A 22190-nucleotide genomic window follows, 5' to 3' on the forward strand; every position below is an offset into this window, starting at 1 on the left:
CTCAATAATAGAGGGAGAATAAGAAACTCAGGACTCATGGAGCTGGACTGGCTTGTGAACAAGTCAGAGAGCCGAGTGCGATGTCCATCTCCTAGGAGCAAGGGAGGAAGCTGGCCAGAAGACAAGGGTGGAGGCCTGGCTCAGGATGGCCACCTGCGCATACATCTCTCTACCTCCCCACTGTAAACAGGGAGTGAGTGGAGGGAGAAGCAGCTGACCAGAGACTGGACAGGAGCCTCCAGAATCGGACAAGTGATCAGTCCCTGGGGCGGCAGCTAAGCCCAGATCACGCCCGAGAGAAGGCTGGAGATGAGTCGGAAACCACAGAGCGTCTAGAGGCAGGCTGAGCTCAAGGTCAGCAGGTCAGCAGCTACCAAGTGACCGAGGCTGGGGGAGGAAGCTGAAGCAGACATCAGTTAATTGAGGGGCTACTGTCCACACAGCCGCACAAGTTACCTCCTCCTATGTGTGCAGTGATAGCATTGGTTCCTGACCTGAAAAGCAAGTGTTATTCTGTGAGCATATTAACAGAATTGCCTGGAAAGAGCTAAAGCTTTCAAAGTAGTTATCAGGGGGCCAGTATTGTGTTGTAGCAGGTTAAACCATGGCCTGCAATGCTGGCATCCCATATGGGCGTGGGTTTGAGCCCTGGCTGCCCCACTTCTGATCCAGCTCCCTGCTAATGTGCCTGGGAAAGCAGTAGAAGATGGCTCAAGTCCTTGGACTCCTCTACCCACATGGGAAACCCAGAAGAAGCTCCTGGCTGCTGGCTTCAGCCTGGCCCAGCTCTGGCCATTGCAGCCTTTGGAGAGTGAACCAGCAGATGGATGATATCTCTCCCTCCCTCCCTCTCTCCTCCAACTTTGCCTTTCCAATAAATGAATAGTTAAAAAAAATAGTTATCAGTTCTCCCAGAGTGAAAGTCCAGGGTGAGGTAGAGCCTGCCAGTCTCCTTCTATGTTAGCAGGAGAGCAGCCAGGACTACGCCACATCTGTCGCCAGAACCCATGCCACAGAGGGCGGTGCTCTGGTGCAGCAGGCTACGCTGCCATCTGGGACACCTGCATCCCTGCCAGGGCACCACTGGAATTCCAGTTCCTGTGCTGCCCCTCCAGCTTCCTGATGGTGCACCTGGGAAGGCAGCAGATGACAGCCCAAGAACGAGGGTCCTGCACACCCGCCGGGGAGACATAGAGTTCCTGGCCAGCCCCTGAACAAGCAAGTGAAAGATCTCCCTCTCCCTGTTTCACCGTCTCTGTCACTCTCCATACATTAAAAAAAATACATTTTTAAAAATTTAAAAAAGAACAAAACCTTAAGAAAGGAAAAAGCATCCATCCCACCTAACTAAATTTCACCTAGTCCATCAATCCCAGAGCTAGTCCTTGACTAAGGATCACACATCAGGGAGCCTAGACAGGAAGAAGCAGAGCCATTGAGCCTGGAGTGAACTGCAATAATTACAAAGACAGAAGAAAACTGACAGATATTTTAATTAATATCTTCAAGAGATTTTAAATGAACATACGATTAAGAAAAACCATCTGAGAGCAAGAAAGAGTTAATGAACATTAAAAGAAATTACCAAGTGGAAGCTAATTCAACAGAAAAACATGGAATAAGAGAATCTCCCAGAAAGGAAAAAAAAAAAGGAGACAGAAAAGGAGAGAAAGGGTAAAAAATATGGAGATCAAGTGTTGGAGTCTCTTTGTATACAATAGTGCCATCCACATATACTGACAGTTTGCTGCTTAAAAGCTGATCCTTATACACAAAATGGGTGTGCAATAAAATAAAACACATAAAATTTTACCATGAGGAAATGTAAGAGGGAAATAAAGAAAGAGAAAGGGAGGGAGTGAAGGAGAGAGGAAAGAAAGGAGGAAGGGGAAGAACCGAAGAGAAAGATGACTACCCACTGTGGAATTCAGGAAAGAAAATGGAAGTAGTCACAAAAAAAAGTTGAGTGTAAGAATCCAAAAGGGCCCACTCTGTGGTGAGGTTGATAAATACAGAGAATTAGACCTCAGGACCGGTGCCGTGGCACAGCGGGTTAATCCTCCGCCTGCAGGGCCGGCATCCCATATGGGCGCCAGTTCGAGTCCCACTGCTCCTCTTCCAAGCCAGCTCTCTGCTATGACCTGGGAAAGCAGCAGAAGATGGCCCAGGTCTTTGGGCCCCTGCAGCCACTGTGGGAGACCTGGAAGAAGCTCCTGGCTCCTGGCTTCGGATCGGCACAGCTCCGACTGTTGCGGCCAACTGGGGAGTGAACCAACGGATGGAAGACCTCTCTCTCTGTTTCTCCTTCTCACTGTCTGTAACTCTACCTCTCAAATAAATAAATGAAATATTTTAAAAAAAAGAAGAATCAGACCTCAGCACAACATCATGAATATTCAGAGCCCCAAAGGAAAGAAAGATTTGAAAGGTTTCTGAGGAGGAAAGAGAAGATGTCTACAAGTCAGATTAGCATCAAACTTTCCATTAGCAGCAGTGAACACCAAAAACAATGTCACAATGTCTTCAAAATTCTGAGGGCAAGAAAACTGAATCCATACTTAAATCTGACAGTCATGCGTGAAGACACGTTTTTCAGACCTGGAAAAACCTGGGAACTTCACCTACCATGCATCCATTACGGGAGGAAAAATACTGAAGAATGTGCTCCATGGAGGCAGAAAGAAAACGCACGTGGAGGAAGAGGTCCAGAAATAAGAGATAAGAGGAAGCACTTCCAACACAGTTGTTGGACTAATCCAAATGGTCAACAGTATAAGAGCTCCATAATGGTTGTTCTGCCGAAGACCTAAAGGAACTTGTACCGATTTCAGGCCTCACTCCCAGAAGAATGTCTTCGACAAAAATGAGGATTTTCCTCAACAAATAGAATGATGGATTTAAGAAGTTGAATGATCTTAGAAAGAAATAAAATGTATGGGGGCTGGCACTGTGGCATAGTGGGTAAAGCCACCACCAGTGGTGCCAACATCCCATATGGGTGCCGGTTCGAGTCCCGGCTGCTCCACTTCCAATCCAGCTCTCTGCTATGGCCTGGGAAAGAACTAAAAGATGGCCCAAGTCCTTGGGCCCCTGCACCCACATGGGAGATCTAGAAGAAGCTCCTGGCTCCTGGCTTCGGATTGATGCAGCTCCAGCCATTGCCACCAACTGGGAAGTGAAGCAGCAGATGGAAGACCTCTCTCTCTGCCTCTCCTTCTCTCTCTGTGTAACTCTGACTTTCAAATCTTAAAAAAAGCATATGATCCTTTTTGTTTCTTTCATTTGCAAGGAAGACAGTAAGCAACTCCCAGAGGTGGGAGAGGAAACTGTGGGAAGTCTCTGGAATCAGACAGAAATTACTCAGCGTGGCATGGTTTTGAGCAGGTGTTCCAGAAGGAGGAGGATCCAAGGACTTTGAAACTCAGTATATGCTGAAAAAGGCATAGATCCAATTATCCAAGATGCAGTTCTCAAAGGCAACTCATGGACAAAAGACAGATTTTTCTTTACTGAAGTAACAGAATATAAATGTTGCCATGTTTAATTATCTAAAAATGCTGAAACAGGCAACTGGAATAGGAGGTCAAAGAAAAGAATAGATGATACTGTCTAAAATTTACAGATGTGAAAACCAAGCAAATCAGTAGAAAATTTTCAAATAAAAACATCATTAATAAAACAATGGGGGAAGGCAGAAGGAAACAGTAAAGGATAGTAAGAAGCTGGATCCCACATGGTGTCCTGTGGGAGAAGCTAATGATGATGATGTCACTTCCTAAAACCCACCAACCCAAGTGTTTCCTAAATACCCTATAACATTTTATCTGTAGAATTCTCTATTAACAATAGTTGTGCATACTTATGGGCTACAGCATGACATTCCACACGTGTGTACAGTAGTGTGCACTGATCAAGGCCGGGCAATCAGTGTTTCCCTTCCTTGGCATTGCTTTCTGCTCAGCGGCTTGGAGCTTCCTTCTTTTGTTCAAACAACATACACTAGGCTATTGTCAACCACAGTCTCTCCACTATGCTGCCTAGTGCTAAGAATCCATTTCTTCAATCTAACTCTCACTTGGGTATTCATTTTAAATTCACTTTTTTTTTTTTTTTTTGACAGGCAGAGGCAGAGTGGACAGTGAGAGAGAGAGACAGAGAGAAAGGTCTTCCTTTGCCGTTGGTTCACCCTCCAATGGCCGCTGCGGCCAGCGCACTGCGCTGATCCGATGGCAGGAGCCAGGTGCTTCTCCTGGTCTCCCATGGGGTGCAGGGCCCAAGCACTTGGGCCATCCTCCACTGCACTCCCTGGCCACAGCAGAGAGCTGGCCTGGAAGAGGGGCAATCGGGACAGAATGCAGCGCCCCAACCGGGACTAGAACCTGGTGTGCCGGCGCTGCTAGGCGGAGGATTAGCCTAGTGAGCCGCGGCGCCGGCCTGTCCACAAACTTTTAGCCTCTTTACATACCTACTCTTTACAACAAGGAGAGGTACTCTACACCTTTTGCAGATGAGAGATGGACAGAATTAAATAACTTGCCCAGAGTCACACAGCAAGTGAAAATGAGAATGCTGTGACTCCAATCTAGGTCTGTCATCCCAAAACCTCTCCTCACAGACAGTACTACATGCTGTCTCCTTGAAGTACACAAGCCCCGGATGTTGTGGGTGCTGGGGGACTGAATCAGTGAATGTAAGTGCTCTCTCTCTCGCTCTCTCTCTCTTTCTCTCTGCTGTTCAAATAAATAAACATAAGTTAATTAGGACAATAACTTTTAGAAATCTCTAGTCCTCACTCGCATCAGGTTCTACATACCCAATGATTTTATATTCCAAACAAATGAATTCAAATGTAACCTGACAAAGTCATCTGTATATACACACATACACAGCTGCACACAGAACCGCTAACGTGAGCATGACCCCAGAACAGCACGTCATGTGTGTGATGTGCCATGTGTGTTCCTCTACACCAGTGCCTCTCAGACAGAGGCAGCCTCGCCTCCAGGGGACACTAGGCAGTGTCTGTGAACATGCTTGGCTATCACACAAGAGGCAGATGTGGCCCCTGCTGTCTTGTGGGGGTCAGAGATACTGCAGGTCCTGGGGTCCCCCAAAACAAATGAGTATCAGGCCCCAGGTGTCAGCAGTGCCACAGCTGAAAGGCCCTCCTCTCCCCAGGGGTCTGAGGCATCAAGTAACAGGAAAACCAAACTTCCATTCCATTCCAGGCGAGTCACAAATGCCAAAGAAAAAACATGCCGTCGCCGCCACGACTCCATGGAAGTCGTGTTGTGGTCACACTGAGGCCAAGAAGGGTGCGCTTTGAGCACTTCAGAAAGGACAGGCACACGGAGCCAGTGCTGTGGCAAGGTGGACTGAGCCGCTTAAAGTCCCAGCTGCTCCACTTCCGATCCAGCTCCCTGCTCATGTGCCTGGGAAAGCAGCGGAAGTCGGCCCAAGTGCCTGGGCCCCGGCACCCATGTAGGAGACTCGAAAGAAGCTCCTGGCTCCTGGCTTCCACCTGGCCCAACACTGGACATTGCAGCCATTTGGGGGGGTGAACCAGCAGGTGGAAGATTGGTTTCCCTCTCTCTCTCTCTCTCTCTCTCTCTCTCTCTCTAACTCTGCCTTTCAAATTAAATAAATAAATCTTTAAAAAAAAAAAAAGACAGGCACATCTGTCCTCCTGTTCTCAGTCCACCAAGGGTCTTTTCTCCTTACTATCCTAGCATTGTCCCACAGCGTGGAATTCTTTGCCAGATGGTATGAAATGATTTTGGTAATCCTTACCTCCTTACCTTACCTATTGAGAAAACGAACATTTCTACAGTTCTCATACGTTGAAAAACAAATGCTTGTGTTTAGTATAGCTCCACTTTTTACACATGAAAAAGGAAATGTAACAACAGACACCACAGAAATAAAAAGAGTCATCAGAAATTACTACAAAAAGTTGTATGCCAGCAAACAGGGAAACCTATCAGAAATGTATAGATTCCTGGACACATAGAACCTACCAAAATTGAACCATGAAGACACAGAAAACCTAAACAGACCCATAACTGAGACAGAAATTGAATCAGCAATAAAGGCCCTCCCAACAAAGAAAAGCCCAGGACCGGATGGATTCACTGCTGAATTCTACCAGACATTTAAAGAAGAACTAACTCCAATTCTTCTCAAACTATTCAGAACAATCGAAGAAGAGGGAATCCTCCCAAGTTCTTTCTAAGAAGCCAGCATCACCTTAATTCCTAAACCTGAAAAAGATGCAGCATTGAAAGAGAATTACAGACCAATTTCCCTGATGAACATAGACGCAAAAATCCTCAATAAAATTCTGGCCAATAGAATGCAACAACACATCAGAAAGATCATCCACCCAGACCAAGTGGGATTTATCCCTGGCATGCAGGGATGGTTCAATGTTCACAAATCAATCAATGTGATACACCACATTAACAGACTGCAGAAGAAAAACCATATGATTATCTCAATAGATGCAGAGAAAGCATTCGATAAAATACAACACCCTTTCATAATGAAAACTCTAAGCAAACTGGGTATAGAAGGAACATTCCTCAATACAATCAAAGCAATTTATGAAACAAAATTATTATTTTGGGCTGGCACTGCAGCTCACTTGGCTAATCCTCTACCTGCGGCGCCGGCACCCCAGGTTCTAGTCCCGGTTGGGGCACCGGATTCTGTCCCGGTTGCCCCTCTTCCAGGCCAGCTCTCTGCTGTGGCCCGGGAGTGCAGTGGAGGATGGCCCAAGTGCTTGGGCCCTGCACCCCATGGGAGACCAGGAGGAAGCACCTGGCTCCTGGCTTTGGATCAGCGCAGTGCACCGGCCGTAGCGGCGATTGGAGGGTGAACCAACGGAAAGGAAGACCTTTCTCTCTCTCTCTCTCTCTCTCTCTCTCTCTCTCACTGTCTAAATCTGCCTGTCAAAAAAATTATTATTTTGAAGATTTATTTATTTCTTTATTCATTTATTTCAAAGGCAGAGTGATAAAGGATGAGGGAGAGACAGAGAGCAGAGAGATCATCCATCCACAGGTTCACTCACATGGGGAGCAGGGGCCCAAGGGCTTGGGCAATCTTCTGCTGCCTTCCCAGGTTCATTAGTTAGAAGTTATATCAGGGGCCAGCACTGTGGAGTAGCAGCTAAAGCTGTTGTCTGCAGTGCCAGCATCCCATATGGATGCCGGTTCAAGTCCCGGCTGCTCCATTTCCAACCCAGCTCTCTGCTATGGCCTGGGAAAGCAATAGAAGATGGTCCATGTCCTTGGGTCCCTGCACCCATGTGGGAGACAGGAGGAGGCTCCTGACGCCTGGCTTCGGATCGACACAGCTCCGGCTGTTGCAGCCAATTGGGGAGTGAACCAGCGGATAGAAGACCTTTCTCTCTCTCTCTCTGCATCTCTTTCTCTCTCTGTGTAACTCTAACTTTCAAACAAATAAATAAAGCTTTAAAAAAAGTTGTATCAGAAGCAGAGTAGCCAGGACTCAAACTGGCATTCATACATAGGCTACCAGTACTACAAACAGCAGCTCAACCTGCTGTGCCACAACACCCGCCCCTAAATAGAATTAGCTGCAAGGCAAGTAACAACCTATATACAGCAGCAAGGTCTGCATTTTGGGTTCCTATATATGCAGACTGTGTCACAGCTTGATAACTTGTAGGTGATGAAAGAACTTTACAGTTGAAGAAACTTCGGAATTTACTTTCCCATTTCCTAACATATTTCAACAAATGTAAGATGTCATTAATTCTGAGACACACTGTTGTACGGTGTATCACCAAAAGGAAATAAATACCAATAGGAAATGACGGGTCTTCAAGCATAAGCCACATCTCAATTTGAGAGCCACTGAAATGTGACAATTGTACATCTTAGAACTGATAAACCACATTACTCTTTACTAGAACACCTTTCCCTCTCTCTCAGATGAAAGCCTTACATCCTATTATACTATGAAAGTCCTTCAGCTACCACATAACAAGGCACACACAGCTGACAAGACACATAACTGATGAAAATGCCAGATTAGAGAAATAAACGGGGGGCCAGCGCTGTGGCTCAGCAGCTTCAGCTGCCTGTTACGGCATCAGCATCTGATAGCGGAGCCCAAGTGTCAGTCCCAGCTGCTGCACTTCTGATCCAGCTACCCGCTAACGCACCCGGGAAGACAGTCAAAGATGGCCCAAGTATGTGGGTCCCTATCACCCACGTGGGACCCGCGAGAGACCTGGATGGAGTTCCAGGTTCCTGGCTTTGGCCTGGCCCAGGTCTGGCTGTTGAGGCCATTTGGAAAGTCAACCAGAGGCTAGAAGATTCTCTCTCTCTCTTTTTCTCTCTCCCTCTCATACACACACACACACACACACACACATATACATTCTCTTCTGTTTTAATACATACATACATACATACATAAATCGTTAAAAAAAGAAAAAGAAACTGGTCTGTGTAGCTGTGAGGCTCTTTTTCAGTTATAGGCACTTTTTAAATGGGTGGGGGAATTACAACAGATATTACAACGCTTAAAAATTATCTAGATCTCAGTTACTTAGAAGTATTAGAAATTGTATGAGAGAGAGAGAGAAAGAGAGGGAGGGAGGGAGGGAGGGGGATTAACTGTCTTGTTGGACAAAAAGGTGACCTGCTTTTTCTTTGGAAAAATCAACTTTCCTAAGTATGTTGACACCAGATCATCTTACCAGTGATTTGTGTCTTCTGTAACTCTGTCTGTGCTGAAGGTAGTGAACTGGATGTGTCCATGATTGCCAGAAGCACTATAATATCCACAGCGGTAAAGAGAAATTTAGTCACGGTTCCTTACGAAGGTTGACATTGTAGGAAAGGGCTGGGTAGGACGATGCCCGAGTTTCAGTCAAGAGAACTGATCCTTCCCTAAGCTGAAGAAGTGGTTCATGGAATAGCTGTCTACCTACACGCTGTTTAGTCAAAACTCTTCACGTAGGAAGAAAGACTTGCTGGATAAGCAAATGCCCAGCCAAAGCAGAAATTACAAATGCTTATTACTGGCACCAGTATTGTGGCACTGTGGATTCAGCCGCAACCTGCAATGCCAGCAGACAATATGAAAGCCAGTTGGCCTCCATCCTGTTCCACTTCCAATCCAGCTCCCTGCTAATGTGCCTGGGAAAGTCGCGGAAGATGGCCCAAGACCTTGGGCCCCTGCCACCCATGTGTAAGACTTGCATGGAGTTTTCAGCCCAAACTTCAGGTTGGCCCAGTCCTGACTGCTGTGGCCACTTGGGAAAATAAACCAGCAGATAGAAAACCTCTCGTTCTCTCTTTCCTCTCTTTCTATCATTCTGCCTTTCAAATAAACAAATCTTTAACAAATATTATTTGCAAAAAGTTTTATCTGTGATGAAAAATCCATTGAAAATGATTTACCCATGGGAGAAAAAAGGGAGAAAAAACTCCATAGTTAAAATCTTCATACATGATTAGCTAATATTTGCACAGATCGTCAAGATTCGTGTATTTAAATTACATTTCCCTTTAGAGAACGCAATGCAATTCCAAAGCATAAAGTTGAAAAGTAATGTGGGGAACATGGACAACTTATGCTTCTCTTTATCCCTGTGCATACAGAGAGCTCTCAGAATAAATCTTAGGCCACTTTGCTTCAGAGTGACACAGTCTCTTCATCCTTAAAACCTAGCGAAGACACAAAGGAAGAGAAATTCATTGCTCATTTTATTATTTTAAAAGATGGCACTTCTCTTAATTATTTCTTTTTAAAAACATATTTTGTATATTTGAAAGGCAGAGTTACAGAGAAATGAAGAGAGAGAGAGCACCCACTTCCATCCATGACTTCCCTCCCAAAATGACTGCAATGGCCAGGGCTGGGCCAGACAGAAGCCAGGAGCCAGGAGCTTCTTCCTGGTCTCCCAGTAGGGTGCAGGGGCTCAAGCACTTGGGCCATCTTCTGCTGCTTTCCCAGGCACATTAACAGGGAGCTGGATCAGAAGTGGAGCAGCCAGGACTCAAATTGGGGTCCATATGAGATGCTGGTGCTGCAAGCTGTGGCTTTAACCTGCTATGCCACAGCACCACCTCTAAATACAATAAAATCTTTACCAAAAAAAAAAAAAAAAAAGGAGGGGAAGGTTATTACTAAAAGCTGGAGTTGAGATAAGCTGGAAAACAAGCCCCACTGTTGGATGTGACACTGCTGTGCTGAACAAGTCACTGCCTGCAAGCTCTCCCGAGCACAGCCCCAGTTCAACGAACAGCCTGTGTGCACACGAGGGCCATCCAGCTGCCGGCGTAACCAAAATCCAAATGTGTTCTCTTAGTGATTCTGCTTAAATAACCCCTCGAAGCCCGAACCAGAACCGAAGGGATAAAAGAGGTGCCTGCTGCTTCTCACCAAGAGCAAATTAACATCAACAACATACTTCTCGGCACCCCAGTATATGACAACACAGACCTGAAACGCAGCGCTCGGTGAACTCAGCAGCACTCTCAAGGCTGAGGGGGGGCCGCCTGAACACCTGAACTGCTGCCTGTGGACGCTGAAGGAGTTGAGGCTGTGAAATGAATCTGGGGACATCAGTTCCCTCTCCACGGAGCAGGCAAACAGCCTGGCCATTGAGCCAGCAGCCTTGGGAAGCCCCTCTTGCTGCCCAATGCATATCCCAGAAAGTGGCCAGAGAATCCTGTTCACTCACAACAAATAGCCCCTTTGGAACTTGTAGAGCCAATGGCAGAACCAAATTGAAAACAGACTGTGTTTAATTTGGTAAGGCGTGGGGTTGGCGCTGTGGCTCAGCAGGTTAAAGCCCCAGCCTGTAGCATCAGCATCCCCTACGGATACCAGTTCGAGTCCCGGCTGCTCCACTTCCGATCCAGCTCCCTCCAAAGAACCTAGGAAAGCAGTAGAAGATGGCCCAAGTCCTGGGGCCCCTGCACCCATGTGGGAGACCTGGAAGAAGCCCCTGGCTCCGTCTTTCAAACAAATATATTTTTTAAAAAGAAACAGTTAAGGCCAGCGCCGCAGCTCACTAGGCTAATCCTCCACCTTGCGGCGCCGGCACCCCAGGTTCTAGTCCTGGTTGGGGCGCCAGATTCTGTCCTGGTTGCTCTTCTTCCAGTCCTGCTCTCTGCTGTGACTCGGGAGGGCAGTGGAGGATGGCCCAAGTCCTTGGGCCCTGCACCCGCATGGGAGACCAGGAGGAAACACCTGGCTCCTGGCTTTGGATCAGCGCAGCGGCCATTTAGGGGGTGAACCAACGGAAAAGGAAGACCTTTCTCTCAGTCTCTCTCTCCCTCTCTCTCACTGTCTAACTCTGCCTGTCAAAAAATTTTAAAAAAAGGGAAACCGTTAAAGGAAATACCATCTTCCTAAAAAACGTACAACAAATTTCATTCTCTTGTGCCTTACGCTGGGTTTTAAAGATGATGATACTTTGTCCTTCTGGAACAGAGGGGCATAAAACTTACTCTGAGAGATCTCTGTATTCACAGGGATAAGCAGTAGCATAGAAGGTAGTTGGCCATGTTCTCCACGTTACTTTTTTTTTTTTTTTTTTTTTTTTGACAGGCAGAGTGGACAGTGAGAGAGAGAGACAGAGAGAGAAAGGTCTTCCTTTGCCGTTGGTTCACCCTCCAATGGCCGCCGCTGCAGCCGGCGCACCGCGCTGATCCTGGCAGGAGCCAGGATCCAGGTGCTTTTCCTGGTCTCCCATGGGGTGCAGGGCCCAAGCACCTGGGCCATCCTCCACTGCACTCCCTGGCCATAGCAGAGAGCTGGCCTGGAAGAGGGGCAACCGGGACAGAATCCGGCGCCCCAACCGGGACTAGAACCCGGTGTGCCGGCGCCGCAAGGTGGAGGATTAGCCTATTGAGCCACGGCGCCGGCTCTCTCCACGTTACTTTTGAACTCTATGTTTTAGAATTACATTCTCTAAAGAGAAATATAATGTAACTTATATATACAAATCTTAAAGACGATTTGCACCAATATTAACTAATCATGTATGAAAATTTTAACTGCAAAGTTTTTTCTCTGATGGGTAAATCTTTTTCTATGAATTTTCCATCACAGACAAAACTTCTTGGAAATAACATCTGTTAAAGGTTTATTTGAAAGGCAAAATGAGAGAAAGAGTTGTCTATCCACTGGTTTACTGCCCCAAATGACCAAAACAGTCAGCACTGGGCCAGGCTGAAGCTAGAAGCCAAGAACCCCATCCAGGTCTCCCCCATAGGTGACAGGCCCAGGTGCTTGGGCCATCTTCCACTGCCTTCCCAGGTGCACTGGCAGGGAGCTGGATCAGAAGCAGAGCAGCTGGGATTTGAACCGGCTCTCCAATGTGGTGTGCTGGCACTGCAAGCAGCGGTTTAACTCACTGCACTACAGCGCTGACCCCCGCAAATAATGTTCTACATCTTCAAAGCTCTTCCTAAAATCATGATGGAGGATCCTAATCATGGCTTCCAAAATGCATCTGAGGTTGACCCTGGCCCCATCACTGGCTAATAGGATTCACTTGCATTGCAAATTTTCAGAGTAAGAAGCACTTTAAATGAAAAAGTACTTTCATGAAAAAATGAAATTGAAAGATGAGTTCATTTTGTTGCAAAAAATTTTGAAATTCACGCAATTTTTTTCATACTGCATTTTCCACGAACTTTTTAAAGATCCCTCATACACAGCCTAGATGATAAGACATCATCAACAACAACAACAAAAATAATCATGAGGTCCACATTTTGGTGCAGTGGGTCAAGCTCTGCTTGGGACACTGGCAACCCCTATCAGAGAGCCAGTTCAAGTCCCAGCTGCTCCACTTCCTCTCCAGCTCCTCACTAATGCACCTGGGACGGCGGCAGAAGATGGCCCAAGTACTTGGGCTCCTGCCACCCACGTGAGAGACCCGGATGGAGTTCCCAGGTCTTGGCTTTGGATTGACCCAGTTCCAGCCATTGCAGCCAATTGAGGAGTGAACCGTTGGATGGAAGATCTCTCCATCTCTCGTCTCTCTCTCTGTAGCTGCCTTTCAAATAAATTCACAAATACAATCTTATCCTTGTATAAGTATGAAGAGACAGAAGAGACTCATTTAAATACTATCTTAAATGTGTAAAATATTTGTATAAAAATACATATTTAAAAAAATAGTAATTACGTTCTAAAGGCTACTCTGCATGTGTGTATCCTGAAGGATACAGAGAATAAAGTGTGTCCCCAACCAAGGTTGCATGCAGAGGTCCCAAGAACCACAGAACCAAGCCTCGGGCTTCTACGCATGCAGCAGAGAGCAAACCAGGGGCAGAGGGCCTGCGGCCTCCTCTGTGGTTGCCACAAGCTTGAAATGAGATTTCTTGACAAGGAACTTCGCCTTCATAGTTCCGCTTCTCTGTCTAGGGGGCAACAGGTGGGACCAGGTGATGCCTCCAAGATTTCTTCCAGTTCCTCTCGTCAACACCTGTGTGAATCCTCAACGCAGCACACGGGGGACCCACGACTGGGGCAGGGCACCCACAGGAGAGCACTGACTCCGCTCCCTGTGGCGCTGCCAAGACAAGCCAGCTCTGGAGAAAGCTGGATGCTAAGTGGCCTGGCTGTGTGCCTCCGCTCAAGCACACCATCAGAGACGAGGAAAGCACTTAGAAAGAAACTGTTTTCTGAACACAGTCAAAAAGTGAGTAGGGAGCGTGTGCACTCCCATGACCTCAGACCCCCGGGTCCCCAGCCTTCCATCCAGCTGGCAGAAGTCGCTGAGCTCATTTATGGGAACTGTGCTTCTGGAGCGGTAAGGAAACAATTCTGAAAGCGAAAGATTTGCATCTCCCATTCCACAACTGACCCTTAGAAATTCAGGATACAGCTACTCCGTTGTATGCAGCGTCCCTAGGGCATGATCATAAAACACTGGTCACCTAGCAGTTGAAAGTAGAAAACAGGCTTAAATTCTGACTCCACTACTCCATTGCTGTGCAGCCTCAGGCAAGAAGCATGACCCCTCTGTGCTTCACATTTCTTTTCCGTAGGACATGGAAAATAATAAACGCTAGGCAGTAAGATTTATGAAAGGTTGTTGGGTGGGAATAGCCAAGATAAGACACCCACAGCAGTCAGCACAGAGCCTGACATAAAGTAAATGTTAGGATGCATAGATGATGGATAGATTACATTATGATGATTGGGTGGATGGATGGATGGATGGATGGAGAGGAGATTAGAAGGCTAGATAAGATTGATTGAATGGGTGGATAAGGAGCAATGAGGTTAGATGGATGGATGGATAATAAGATTGAAAATGTAGATATAGATAGAGGGATTGTGGATAGATACGTAGATAAGATGGATGGAAATGGAGATGAGATAGGTAGCCAGACAGACAGACACAGAGACTCTCTGAAAAGGCCATCCAAAAGCTTCAGACAGTGTGCAGGCAGTGAACAGCACCTGCTGGTTTTTCCTCTTCTGAACTAACAGCGTGGCAAGGATTCCAAGCAGGGCTCAGCTGTTACTAATAGGATCCTGTAGGAATCAGGAGGAAATGGGATTATCTGGAAAGTAGGAAAGAGTTCATCAGGTTTCGGACAGACTCTTTACAAGAGATAGAAGCGCACCCACGGACACACACTTCCTATGGTCACACAAAGAAAGGGGCTGTGTGTCAGACTCTCAAGTTCAACTCCTGCTCTAGACAGATCCGAGTCTGAGGCCCAGAGAGGCTAAGCAGCAAAAATGGTGGTGCCTACACACAGGAGCCTGGTGAGCCTCCCCACTTGCCCAGGTATCCGTCGCCTTGCTGGGGAATAGGGGGCGACTCTCCATACACAACGTGTCTCAACCTTTGCCCAGGTTCCCAAAACATACAGAAGCAACCTCAACCCCCAAGCCCCTCTTCCCAGAGCCCGCCCATCACCAGCATCAGGGAGGACCCCAGGCAACCCGCAGCCCTCTCCCAGGTCCCCTTCGCAGTTTCTCCTCTTCCTTCTCTGCTCCTTCCTCGCCCCCACTCTCAAAGCCTGCTTCTAGAAGCTCCTCACCCGAAAGACCAGGCACTCCCTAGGGCAGTGGCTGCCAGCTGCCAACCAGCAAACCCTCACCTCCCCGCAAATGCCAAGCTTTGGAACAGGAAGCGCAAACTCCCTCAAGGTCCCTCCAAGTTCCCTGAGTGGATTCCCTCAGAACGGATGCCTTCTGCCCTGCGATAACCCAGACTGGTCGTTCACTTATGAAGTGCACGGGCGCCTGGATGGCCCAAGAACCTCCGGGGAATCTCAACACAGGAGACAGAAGGAAGAAGGGAGGATGGATCCGAGGTGGCAGGGTTGGGTGGAAGGAAGGCGCACTCCGACCGCACTGGGAATTTTGGGTCCTGCAGGCAGCGACTGACTCACGGGGGAGGAGACAGAACAGCCTGCCCAGGGGACAGCGCCGCCTTAATTTCACGCTCTGGTTATGATGCCCGGTGCTACACACGTAGGAGGCAGGCGGAGGCTACCCCGAAGTGGCAGCTGCAAGGAGAAAGTCTCTCCTCCTCCAGCTCCCTGGGCCCCTCTCTCGCCTGCTGTTCCGCGCTGGGCGCCCGGCGGGCACACCCCAAGCTCGCGGAACCGGGCGGAGAACTAACCCTTTTGTTCCCTGGGCATCTCGCCCCTTGCAGGGACCGGATCCCAGGGAACCTGGCGCTGCTGTGGGCGCCTCTCGCCCCTCTGCTCCGACGGTGCAACGCTCAGATGGTCCGGCCAAGTGTCCCTTCCCCACGCGCGCGCCCACCTGCAAAACCAAAAGGGAGACTTTGCTTTTCCGCCCTTCCCCACCCCGCCCTCCTCCCTACCTGAATTCCGGGACCAGGTTAGGCTGTAACCCGTAGAAGGCAGCGGAAAGGGTGACCAGCCACCCGGGCTTGTAACTCCCGTTCTCGCACTCCAGGTACGGCGGGGACCACCTGACGTGGCTCTTGTCCGCGCCGGGGCCATCCCTGCGCCGCCAGCTGTGGCCCAGGCCCCGGGGTCCCGAGTGGGCGCCCCGGCGGTGGAAGTGGGGCCTCCACTTGCGCCGGAGACCGTGGAACCACTCGGTCTCCAGGGTGGCGTTGGCCAGATGGTGCGCAGAGGAGGACAAGTCCTGCAGCAGGATGCGACTCTCCTCGCGCGTGGCCTGCAGGAAGAGCTGCGGGGCGGGCGCGGACAGTGCCTCGGGGCTGACAGTGAGGGCCGCGCGCGAGATGCTGGGCTCGCCCTCCACCAGGCTCCGCACCAGCGCCTGGTACCACTCCAGGTCATCCTGCAAGTGCTGCTCCCGCGACCGATTGCTCTGCAGCATGGTGCTCAGGAAGTTGGTGGCGTGGGTCAGCGTGTCCAGCGCCCCGTGCAAAGAGGACGGCGGGCTGGCCAGGGCGGGCGCCTTCCCGGGCAGGCCGGCCAGCTCGTAGCGGCCGGAGCAGTTGGCTCGCAGCAGCTGGCGGGAGTCCCCGGTGTACAGGTAGGAGGCCACGTCCAGGGGCAGCTCTTCGGCCAGCCTTTGTGCCAGCGCGGCGCCGGCGGCCGCGCGGCTCCAGGGACCCGAGGGCGCCGAGGCGGCGGAGCGAGCCGGCCGCTGCGCGGGCTGCTGGCCCCTCGGAGTCCGTTCTCGCGGCGGCTCCGGCCGTCCCAGGGCTTCGCGGCTGGCGCCGGCCGTGCCCCATGCTAGGTGGGCGAGCAGGAGGCAGAGGAAGAAGGGGCGAGCCATGGCTCCCATCCGGCTGGCGGGGAGCGCAGCGGGGTCACGGGAAGCGTCACTTTGTGGATTGGAGTCGCCAAGGGAGCCACAGCCGGGCGCCTCCCTTGCGCCTTCCCCGGATTGCACCCGGTCCACGGGGGACTTGGAAATCCGGACGCGCGGCCGCCGGCCCCTCTGGCTGCGCCGCGGTCCCCGGCAGCCACGCACCTGTGGCGGGGTCGGCTCTGGACTGCGCACCTCGCGCCGCGGGTCGGGCGCTCACATCCCCGCGCGCCGCCCGCCGCCACGCCGGGCCCGCCCCGCGCCCTCGCCCGGCCGCGCTCAGTGCGGCGCGCCCGGGAGCTGCTGCTGCTGCTGCTGCCGCCGCCGCCGCTGCACCTGCCGCCGCCGCTGCCCGCGCGGCAGCCCCGGGCGCCGATCCATCGCTTCCCCGAGCGCTGCGCCCCGGGGCGCCGAACGCGCGCACGCGTGCAGACCGAGGGCCCGAGACCGTCCCGGGGACTCGGGTGGCGCTGCGAGCGGGAGCGCGGGGCTGCGATCCGGCGCCTTCGGGCTCGGCCGCCTCAACGCTCCTGCCTCTCGCCTCGCTCGCGAGCCGAGCGCCCAACAGCGGCAGCCGGGCCGCAACCAAGCCTTAGTGGGGCGGCCGCGGGCCGCCGCGCTCCCTGTTTGGTCGGCTCTCCTGTCACTCAGCCGGCGGCCGGGGGCGGGCGGGGCGGGCGCTGTCCGGTGCTGAAACCGGGCGCGGGCGGCGGCGGCGCGGGGTCCGCTCCCCACGCGCGTCTGCCCAACCGCGAGGCTGGCCCGCGGCGCGTGGCCGGGAGGTCCAAGCTGAGCACCTCGGGTAGCCCGGGCGTCGGGACTCAAGCAGCCCTGCCTTTTGGAAAAGAGGGAGCAGGGAGCGGCTTTCCCTTCTTCTGGAAACCCGCAGGGAGGGAGACGCGTCCTCCTGGGAGGCGCTCATTTGTAAGCAAATTTGCAAATCTTCTTCCTCGGTTGTTGTCGGTTACAGAAGTGACGAGAACCTGGCCGAGGCCGAGCTGAGCTCAGAGCGAGTAGTGGAGACATCTGCTGCCTGGGCTCTAAGAGTGGGCACGCCGTGTGCAAGGAGCCAGGGTGCAAAGGTTGGCAGGTAAAGGTGAGTGAGGGGAGAGCGCACACAGGCCCGGGAGAGATGGGAGTGGGGTCTGCATTGGGGAGGGAGTCCCTCACACCGGACCCACACAGTGGATCAAGACTTCTGGTTAAAGGAGAGGCCGGGACATCCCATCAAAGGAAAGCCTGTAAGCTGTTAAGGATGCCAAGTCCCTCAGATGACTGGGAAATCCCTCAAGACCTGTCAAGTTGACGTATTTGAAGCTCATTGAGGAATCTGAGTCTCTGACACTCAGAGGATGGAAGGGCACCACAGCACCCGTGCCATATGCACCTCCACCTTCCAGAAACCCCCTCAGAAAGACACACGTAGGGAATCCCAAATCCACTCAGTTCCTAGCCAACAACGTCACTTGCGACATTCCAAGGTAGACAGTGCCGCTGCGATGGGCTGTATGGCTTCATTCACTTGATTCTCCGTGTTGAGAAAATACCTAGGCATTAACTCCTCCCACCCAGAGCCAAACATCTTTGTCTGCATTGGTTACCTTGCCAGCACATAGTAGGTTCTCACTAAACATTTGCTAAGTTCATGGATGAACCAGGAGGTGGAGACGATGAGGCTAATGATTTAAAAACCTATCTCATCACCCAGGAGAGGTTCTCTGGATGTGCCAGGGAAGAGGGCTCTTGGCATTAGACACAGAAACCTTATTTCTGAAGGGCAGTGCACGGTCTCCAAGTGAGTTTTTACAGCTATGCAAAGAATAGTTATTAGATTGGTATTTACCTACAAGTAGATTTTGTGTTCACAGCCGAGATTTTGTTTAAATTTTGCTTTGCAATGTATGTCCCTGTGGTAAGTAAAGGCCATCCTGAATTAATGCTCTGCAGTAGCCCGTGTAGCAATGATAACAGAAGGAATTTCTGTTTGTTTAATTTATCAAAGTACACACTATGATTTTTCCATTTATTTAACCATTGAAAGAATGGAGAATAATTTCCTAATAATGATTGTTCTTAGAAAATCGACAGGACTTCATAATAATTCTTCAAAATTTCCCAGTGTCTAACTTAAAAAAGAAGATGGGGAGTTGTGGCTCAGCAGGTTAAGCCACTGCCTACAACAGTCGCATCCCATATGAGCACCGGTTCAGGTCCTGGCTGCTCCACTTCCGATCCAGCTTCCTACTAGTACACTTAGGAGGGCAGAAGATGGCCCAAGTGCGTAGGCCCCTGCACCCATGTGGGAGATGGCACAGATGGAGTTCCTGGCTCCTGGTTGGCCTTGTCCAGCCCTGGCTGCTGCAGCCATCTGGGAAATCAGCCAGTGGATGAAATATCTTTTTCTCTCTGTCTTTCCATCTCTCTGTTGCTCTGGCTTTCAAATAAATTAATCTTTTTTAAAGGAAGATGTACTCGTAATTTGATGAGCAGGTCCTTCTGTAAATCGTTCGATGACTCAGCATTATCAGAAGACCTAAGTTCTGGCCCTTGAATTGTTTGAAAACAAGATCCATGCCCACTGGCAAGACAGGTAAAGATTCTGTGTCTTAGGACACAAACCGGATCTGGGCCTCAGGCTTTGCCATCCATCTTGTACCATATGTCAGGCATTCTGCTCAGTTAGGGCAAAACAGACGACATCTTCTGCCTACAAGACTCTTAAACTCCAGTGGGGAGACAGGGGATAAGAAGACAAACAAGCAAGCTGGATAGCTAGGTGTGGCGACGAGTACAGTGAAGAAATAGAACAGTGTGAAATGATGAACAGTGCAGTGTGTGGGGGTGGGGGTGGGATCCTTCCCTACAGAGATAAAGGAAAGATAAAGGAAAGACCTGGAGCCCTCATCCAGGGGTGCTGCCATTTCCCCTAGTGCACAGCTAACAAGAGAGAGGCAGTCTCAGAGACTCCAGGACCCGACATTTCCTTCCATGGCTCACCTTCAGCCTGCACTGCCAAACTGCTGCAAGCTAACTGGGTCTGCAATGGCCCTGTCCAGTGTCGCGGGAGCCACACGTGAGATCCGTGTGAGTAACTGTAAATGCTCCAACTATGTGTGGAAAAAGAGAAAAAAAGAAATTAATTTTAATATAAACTTTATTGATAACATATCCAAATTATTATTTCAATGAGTAAACGAGATAAGATTTCTCTATTTTACATTTTATATTGCCTTCAAGATCTGATTATATTTTTTAAAAAGATTTATTTATATCTTTGAAAGGCAGAGAGAGAGAGAGAGATTCCATCTTCTGGTTCATGCCCCAAATGGTCACAAAGACTGGGACTGGTCCAGGCCAAAGCCAGGAGCCCAGAATTTCATCCGAGTCTCCAACGTGGGTGGCAGGGAACCAAATACGTGTGCCATCCTCCACTGCCCTCTCAGGCACATTAGCAGGGAGCTGAATCGGAAGTGGAGCAGCCAGGACTCAAACCAGCACTCCGATGTGGGATGCTGGCGTGGCAGGCGATAGCTTAGCTTCCTGCACCACAGTTCTGTCCATCACCTGAAATGTGGTTTACATTCACAGCACACGGCACTTCACACCAACCCCATTTCAAGTGCTCAATACTCACCGGGAGCCAGAGGCTACCATAGAGCACAAATTCCAAAAGATAGTGCATCCAGCCCAGAATGTTCTAGAAAATGGAAGCCTACCCAAGATTAGATACCTATGTCCAAAGGATCAACAGATCTTGTCCAGTTAATAGGTCTAGAGTCAAAATAATTGAACAAGTAGACAATCCTATATCTGTCAGCATTCACAATGAAGGAAATAATTCAAAGGAGGTTCTTATTCTCTTTTCACCAAGACTTCACACACACACACACACACACACACACACACACACATGCACGCATGCATCCATGCAGACTACAAAACTCCACACCATCTCACAGAAGACACATCGGTCATTCAGCAAAGGCTCCCTGAGTTGAGTCTCCACCACGTGTCCGGCTTTCTGCTTGGTACTGAGGCACAATCGGTACGTTCTGCCTACGTAACCCTTGCCAAGGGGGAGGGGAGAGGGATTCAAAAGTCAAAAGAACAAACAAGATGGCTCTGTACAGCAGTGAGTCAATGCCGCAGGACAAAGAGTACGAACTGCAGGACTGGGAGCTTCTTATGTAGAGAGGAAAGGCTGAGAGGAGGTGACGATGGAGCTGAACCCTAAGGGTAGCTAAGTAGACAGTAGACAGGAGTGAACCAACTAAAGGTGAGAAACTCACTTTAGGTAGAGAGAGTGGAGTTTAAACACGCAGCGATTACAAATACTCCTATCCTTAGCAGGAAAGAGGAGTGGGGGAATTTGGTAACTGAGACCAAACCCCCAACAGTGCCTTGAATGCAAATACTAGATAATAGGAAGCTTCAGTCTCCTAGCCACTCTCCCTACTTCACTCCCTGAACTGAGGGAGTGTCACAGCCAGCCCTACAAGATGCTAATCTGCGGACTCATGAGGTCAATGTCTGCTCCAATAGAGAACACTTTAGTGGCCACTACTGCCTCGCGGGGTTCTCCAGAGAGTAATTTCAGGCCTGGGCAAGGGAATTCCAGGTCCAGGGAAGAAAGCTGATGCTTCAGAGCTAGAGTGCTGGGTCTAGCTCACCCACGTCCTAAGGCACACATTGCCCTGCTCCTTATCTCAGCTTCTTTTGCAAACAACCAGTGGAATTCAAGGACCACCACAACTACACAGGGAAGAACCTTACAAGCCTTGGTGCCTGGTCCTACTCAAGAGGTTTGCAGTTCCTAACCATCTCCCCCTTCCTTGTAGCCTCCTTAGTAACGTCAAAGGACCCTCATCCACCAAGGGGGTAGTTCTTCAGACAGAAGTCTGCTACCTGCTCATCTGTAGACAGATTACACTGTTCTCTTTGCTTTACCATGAACCTTTGATTCAGCGCTGGGGACAGGTACTAAGTCTTCTGCAACCTAACTACAGGTTGAAGTTCACATGGAACATGACCAGTACAAACAATTGAGACAAAAAAAAATATTTTGTAAGAAAATCAATCAAGACCGAAGGAGGGCCTTGGGGGAACATACCCCTGCTTCCAATCTTACGGGCATAGCTTGTTAGATGTAGGTAAATATCCCCATGCATGCATGATGATTAAAAGTCAGTCATATCAATGTACGTCTATGCTGCATAGGAACCTGGCTGTGAAAGAACCATGGAAACCAGACCCGAGGCCCTGTGTGAAAAAGACAAGACCTTTTCATCAAAACCTGAAAAGTCAATCTCATGGCTTGAGAGCAGTCAAGTTTGTGCTGATGAAAAAGCAGTATGTAACAGGGTTCTGAGTTATTAGTTGTCACCGTATGACTGATTGATCCCTGCTATAAAATG

At 49.8% G+C, this 22190-nt stretch overlaps 1 protein-coding gene across 2 annotated transcripts in view; it reads right to left on the reverse strand.

Moving 5' to 3' along the window:
- The window catches only part of GPR158 (G protein-coupled receptor 158), a 351668-nt gene extending 334684 nt beyond the window's left edge, over positions 1 to 16984 (reverse strand). Inside the window, exon 1 of one of the 2 annotated variants that reach the window (XM_051820964.2) lies at positions 15851 to 16984. In XM_051820964.2, the coding sequence (XP_051676924.2) occupies positions 15851 to 16752 (902 nt within the window). In that variant the 5' untranslated portion in view covers positions 16753 to 16984. The remainder of the gene's footprint in view (positions 1 to 15850) is intronic. The other variant, XM_002717291.5, reaches the window with a different exon arrangement.
- Between the last annotated feature and the right edge of the window lie 5206 nt (positions 16985 to 22190).

The sequence above is a fragment of the Oryctolagus cuniculus genome, chromosome 13 (genome assembly GCF_964237555.1).
Source record: "Oryctolagus cuniculus chromosome 13, mOryCun1.1, whole genome shotgun sequence".
In the NCBI taxonomy this organism is placed as follows: domain Eukaryota; kingdom Metazoa; phylum Chordata; class Mammalia; order Lagomorpha; family Leporidae; genus Oryctolagus; species Oryctolagus cuniculus.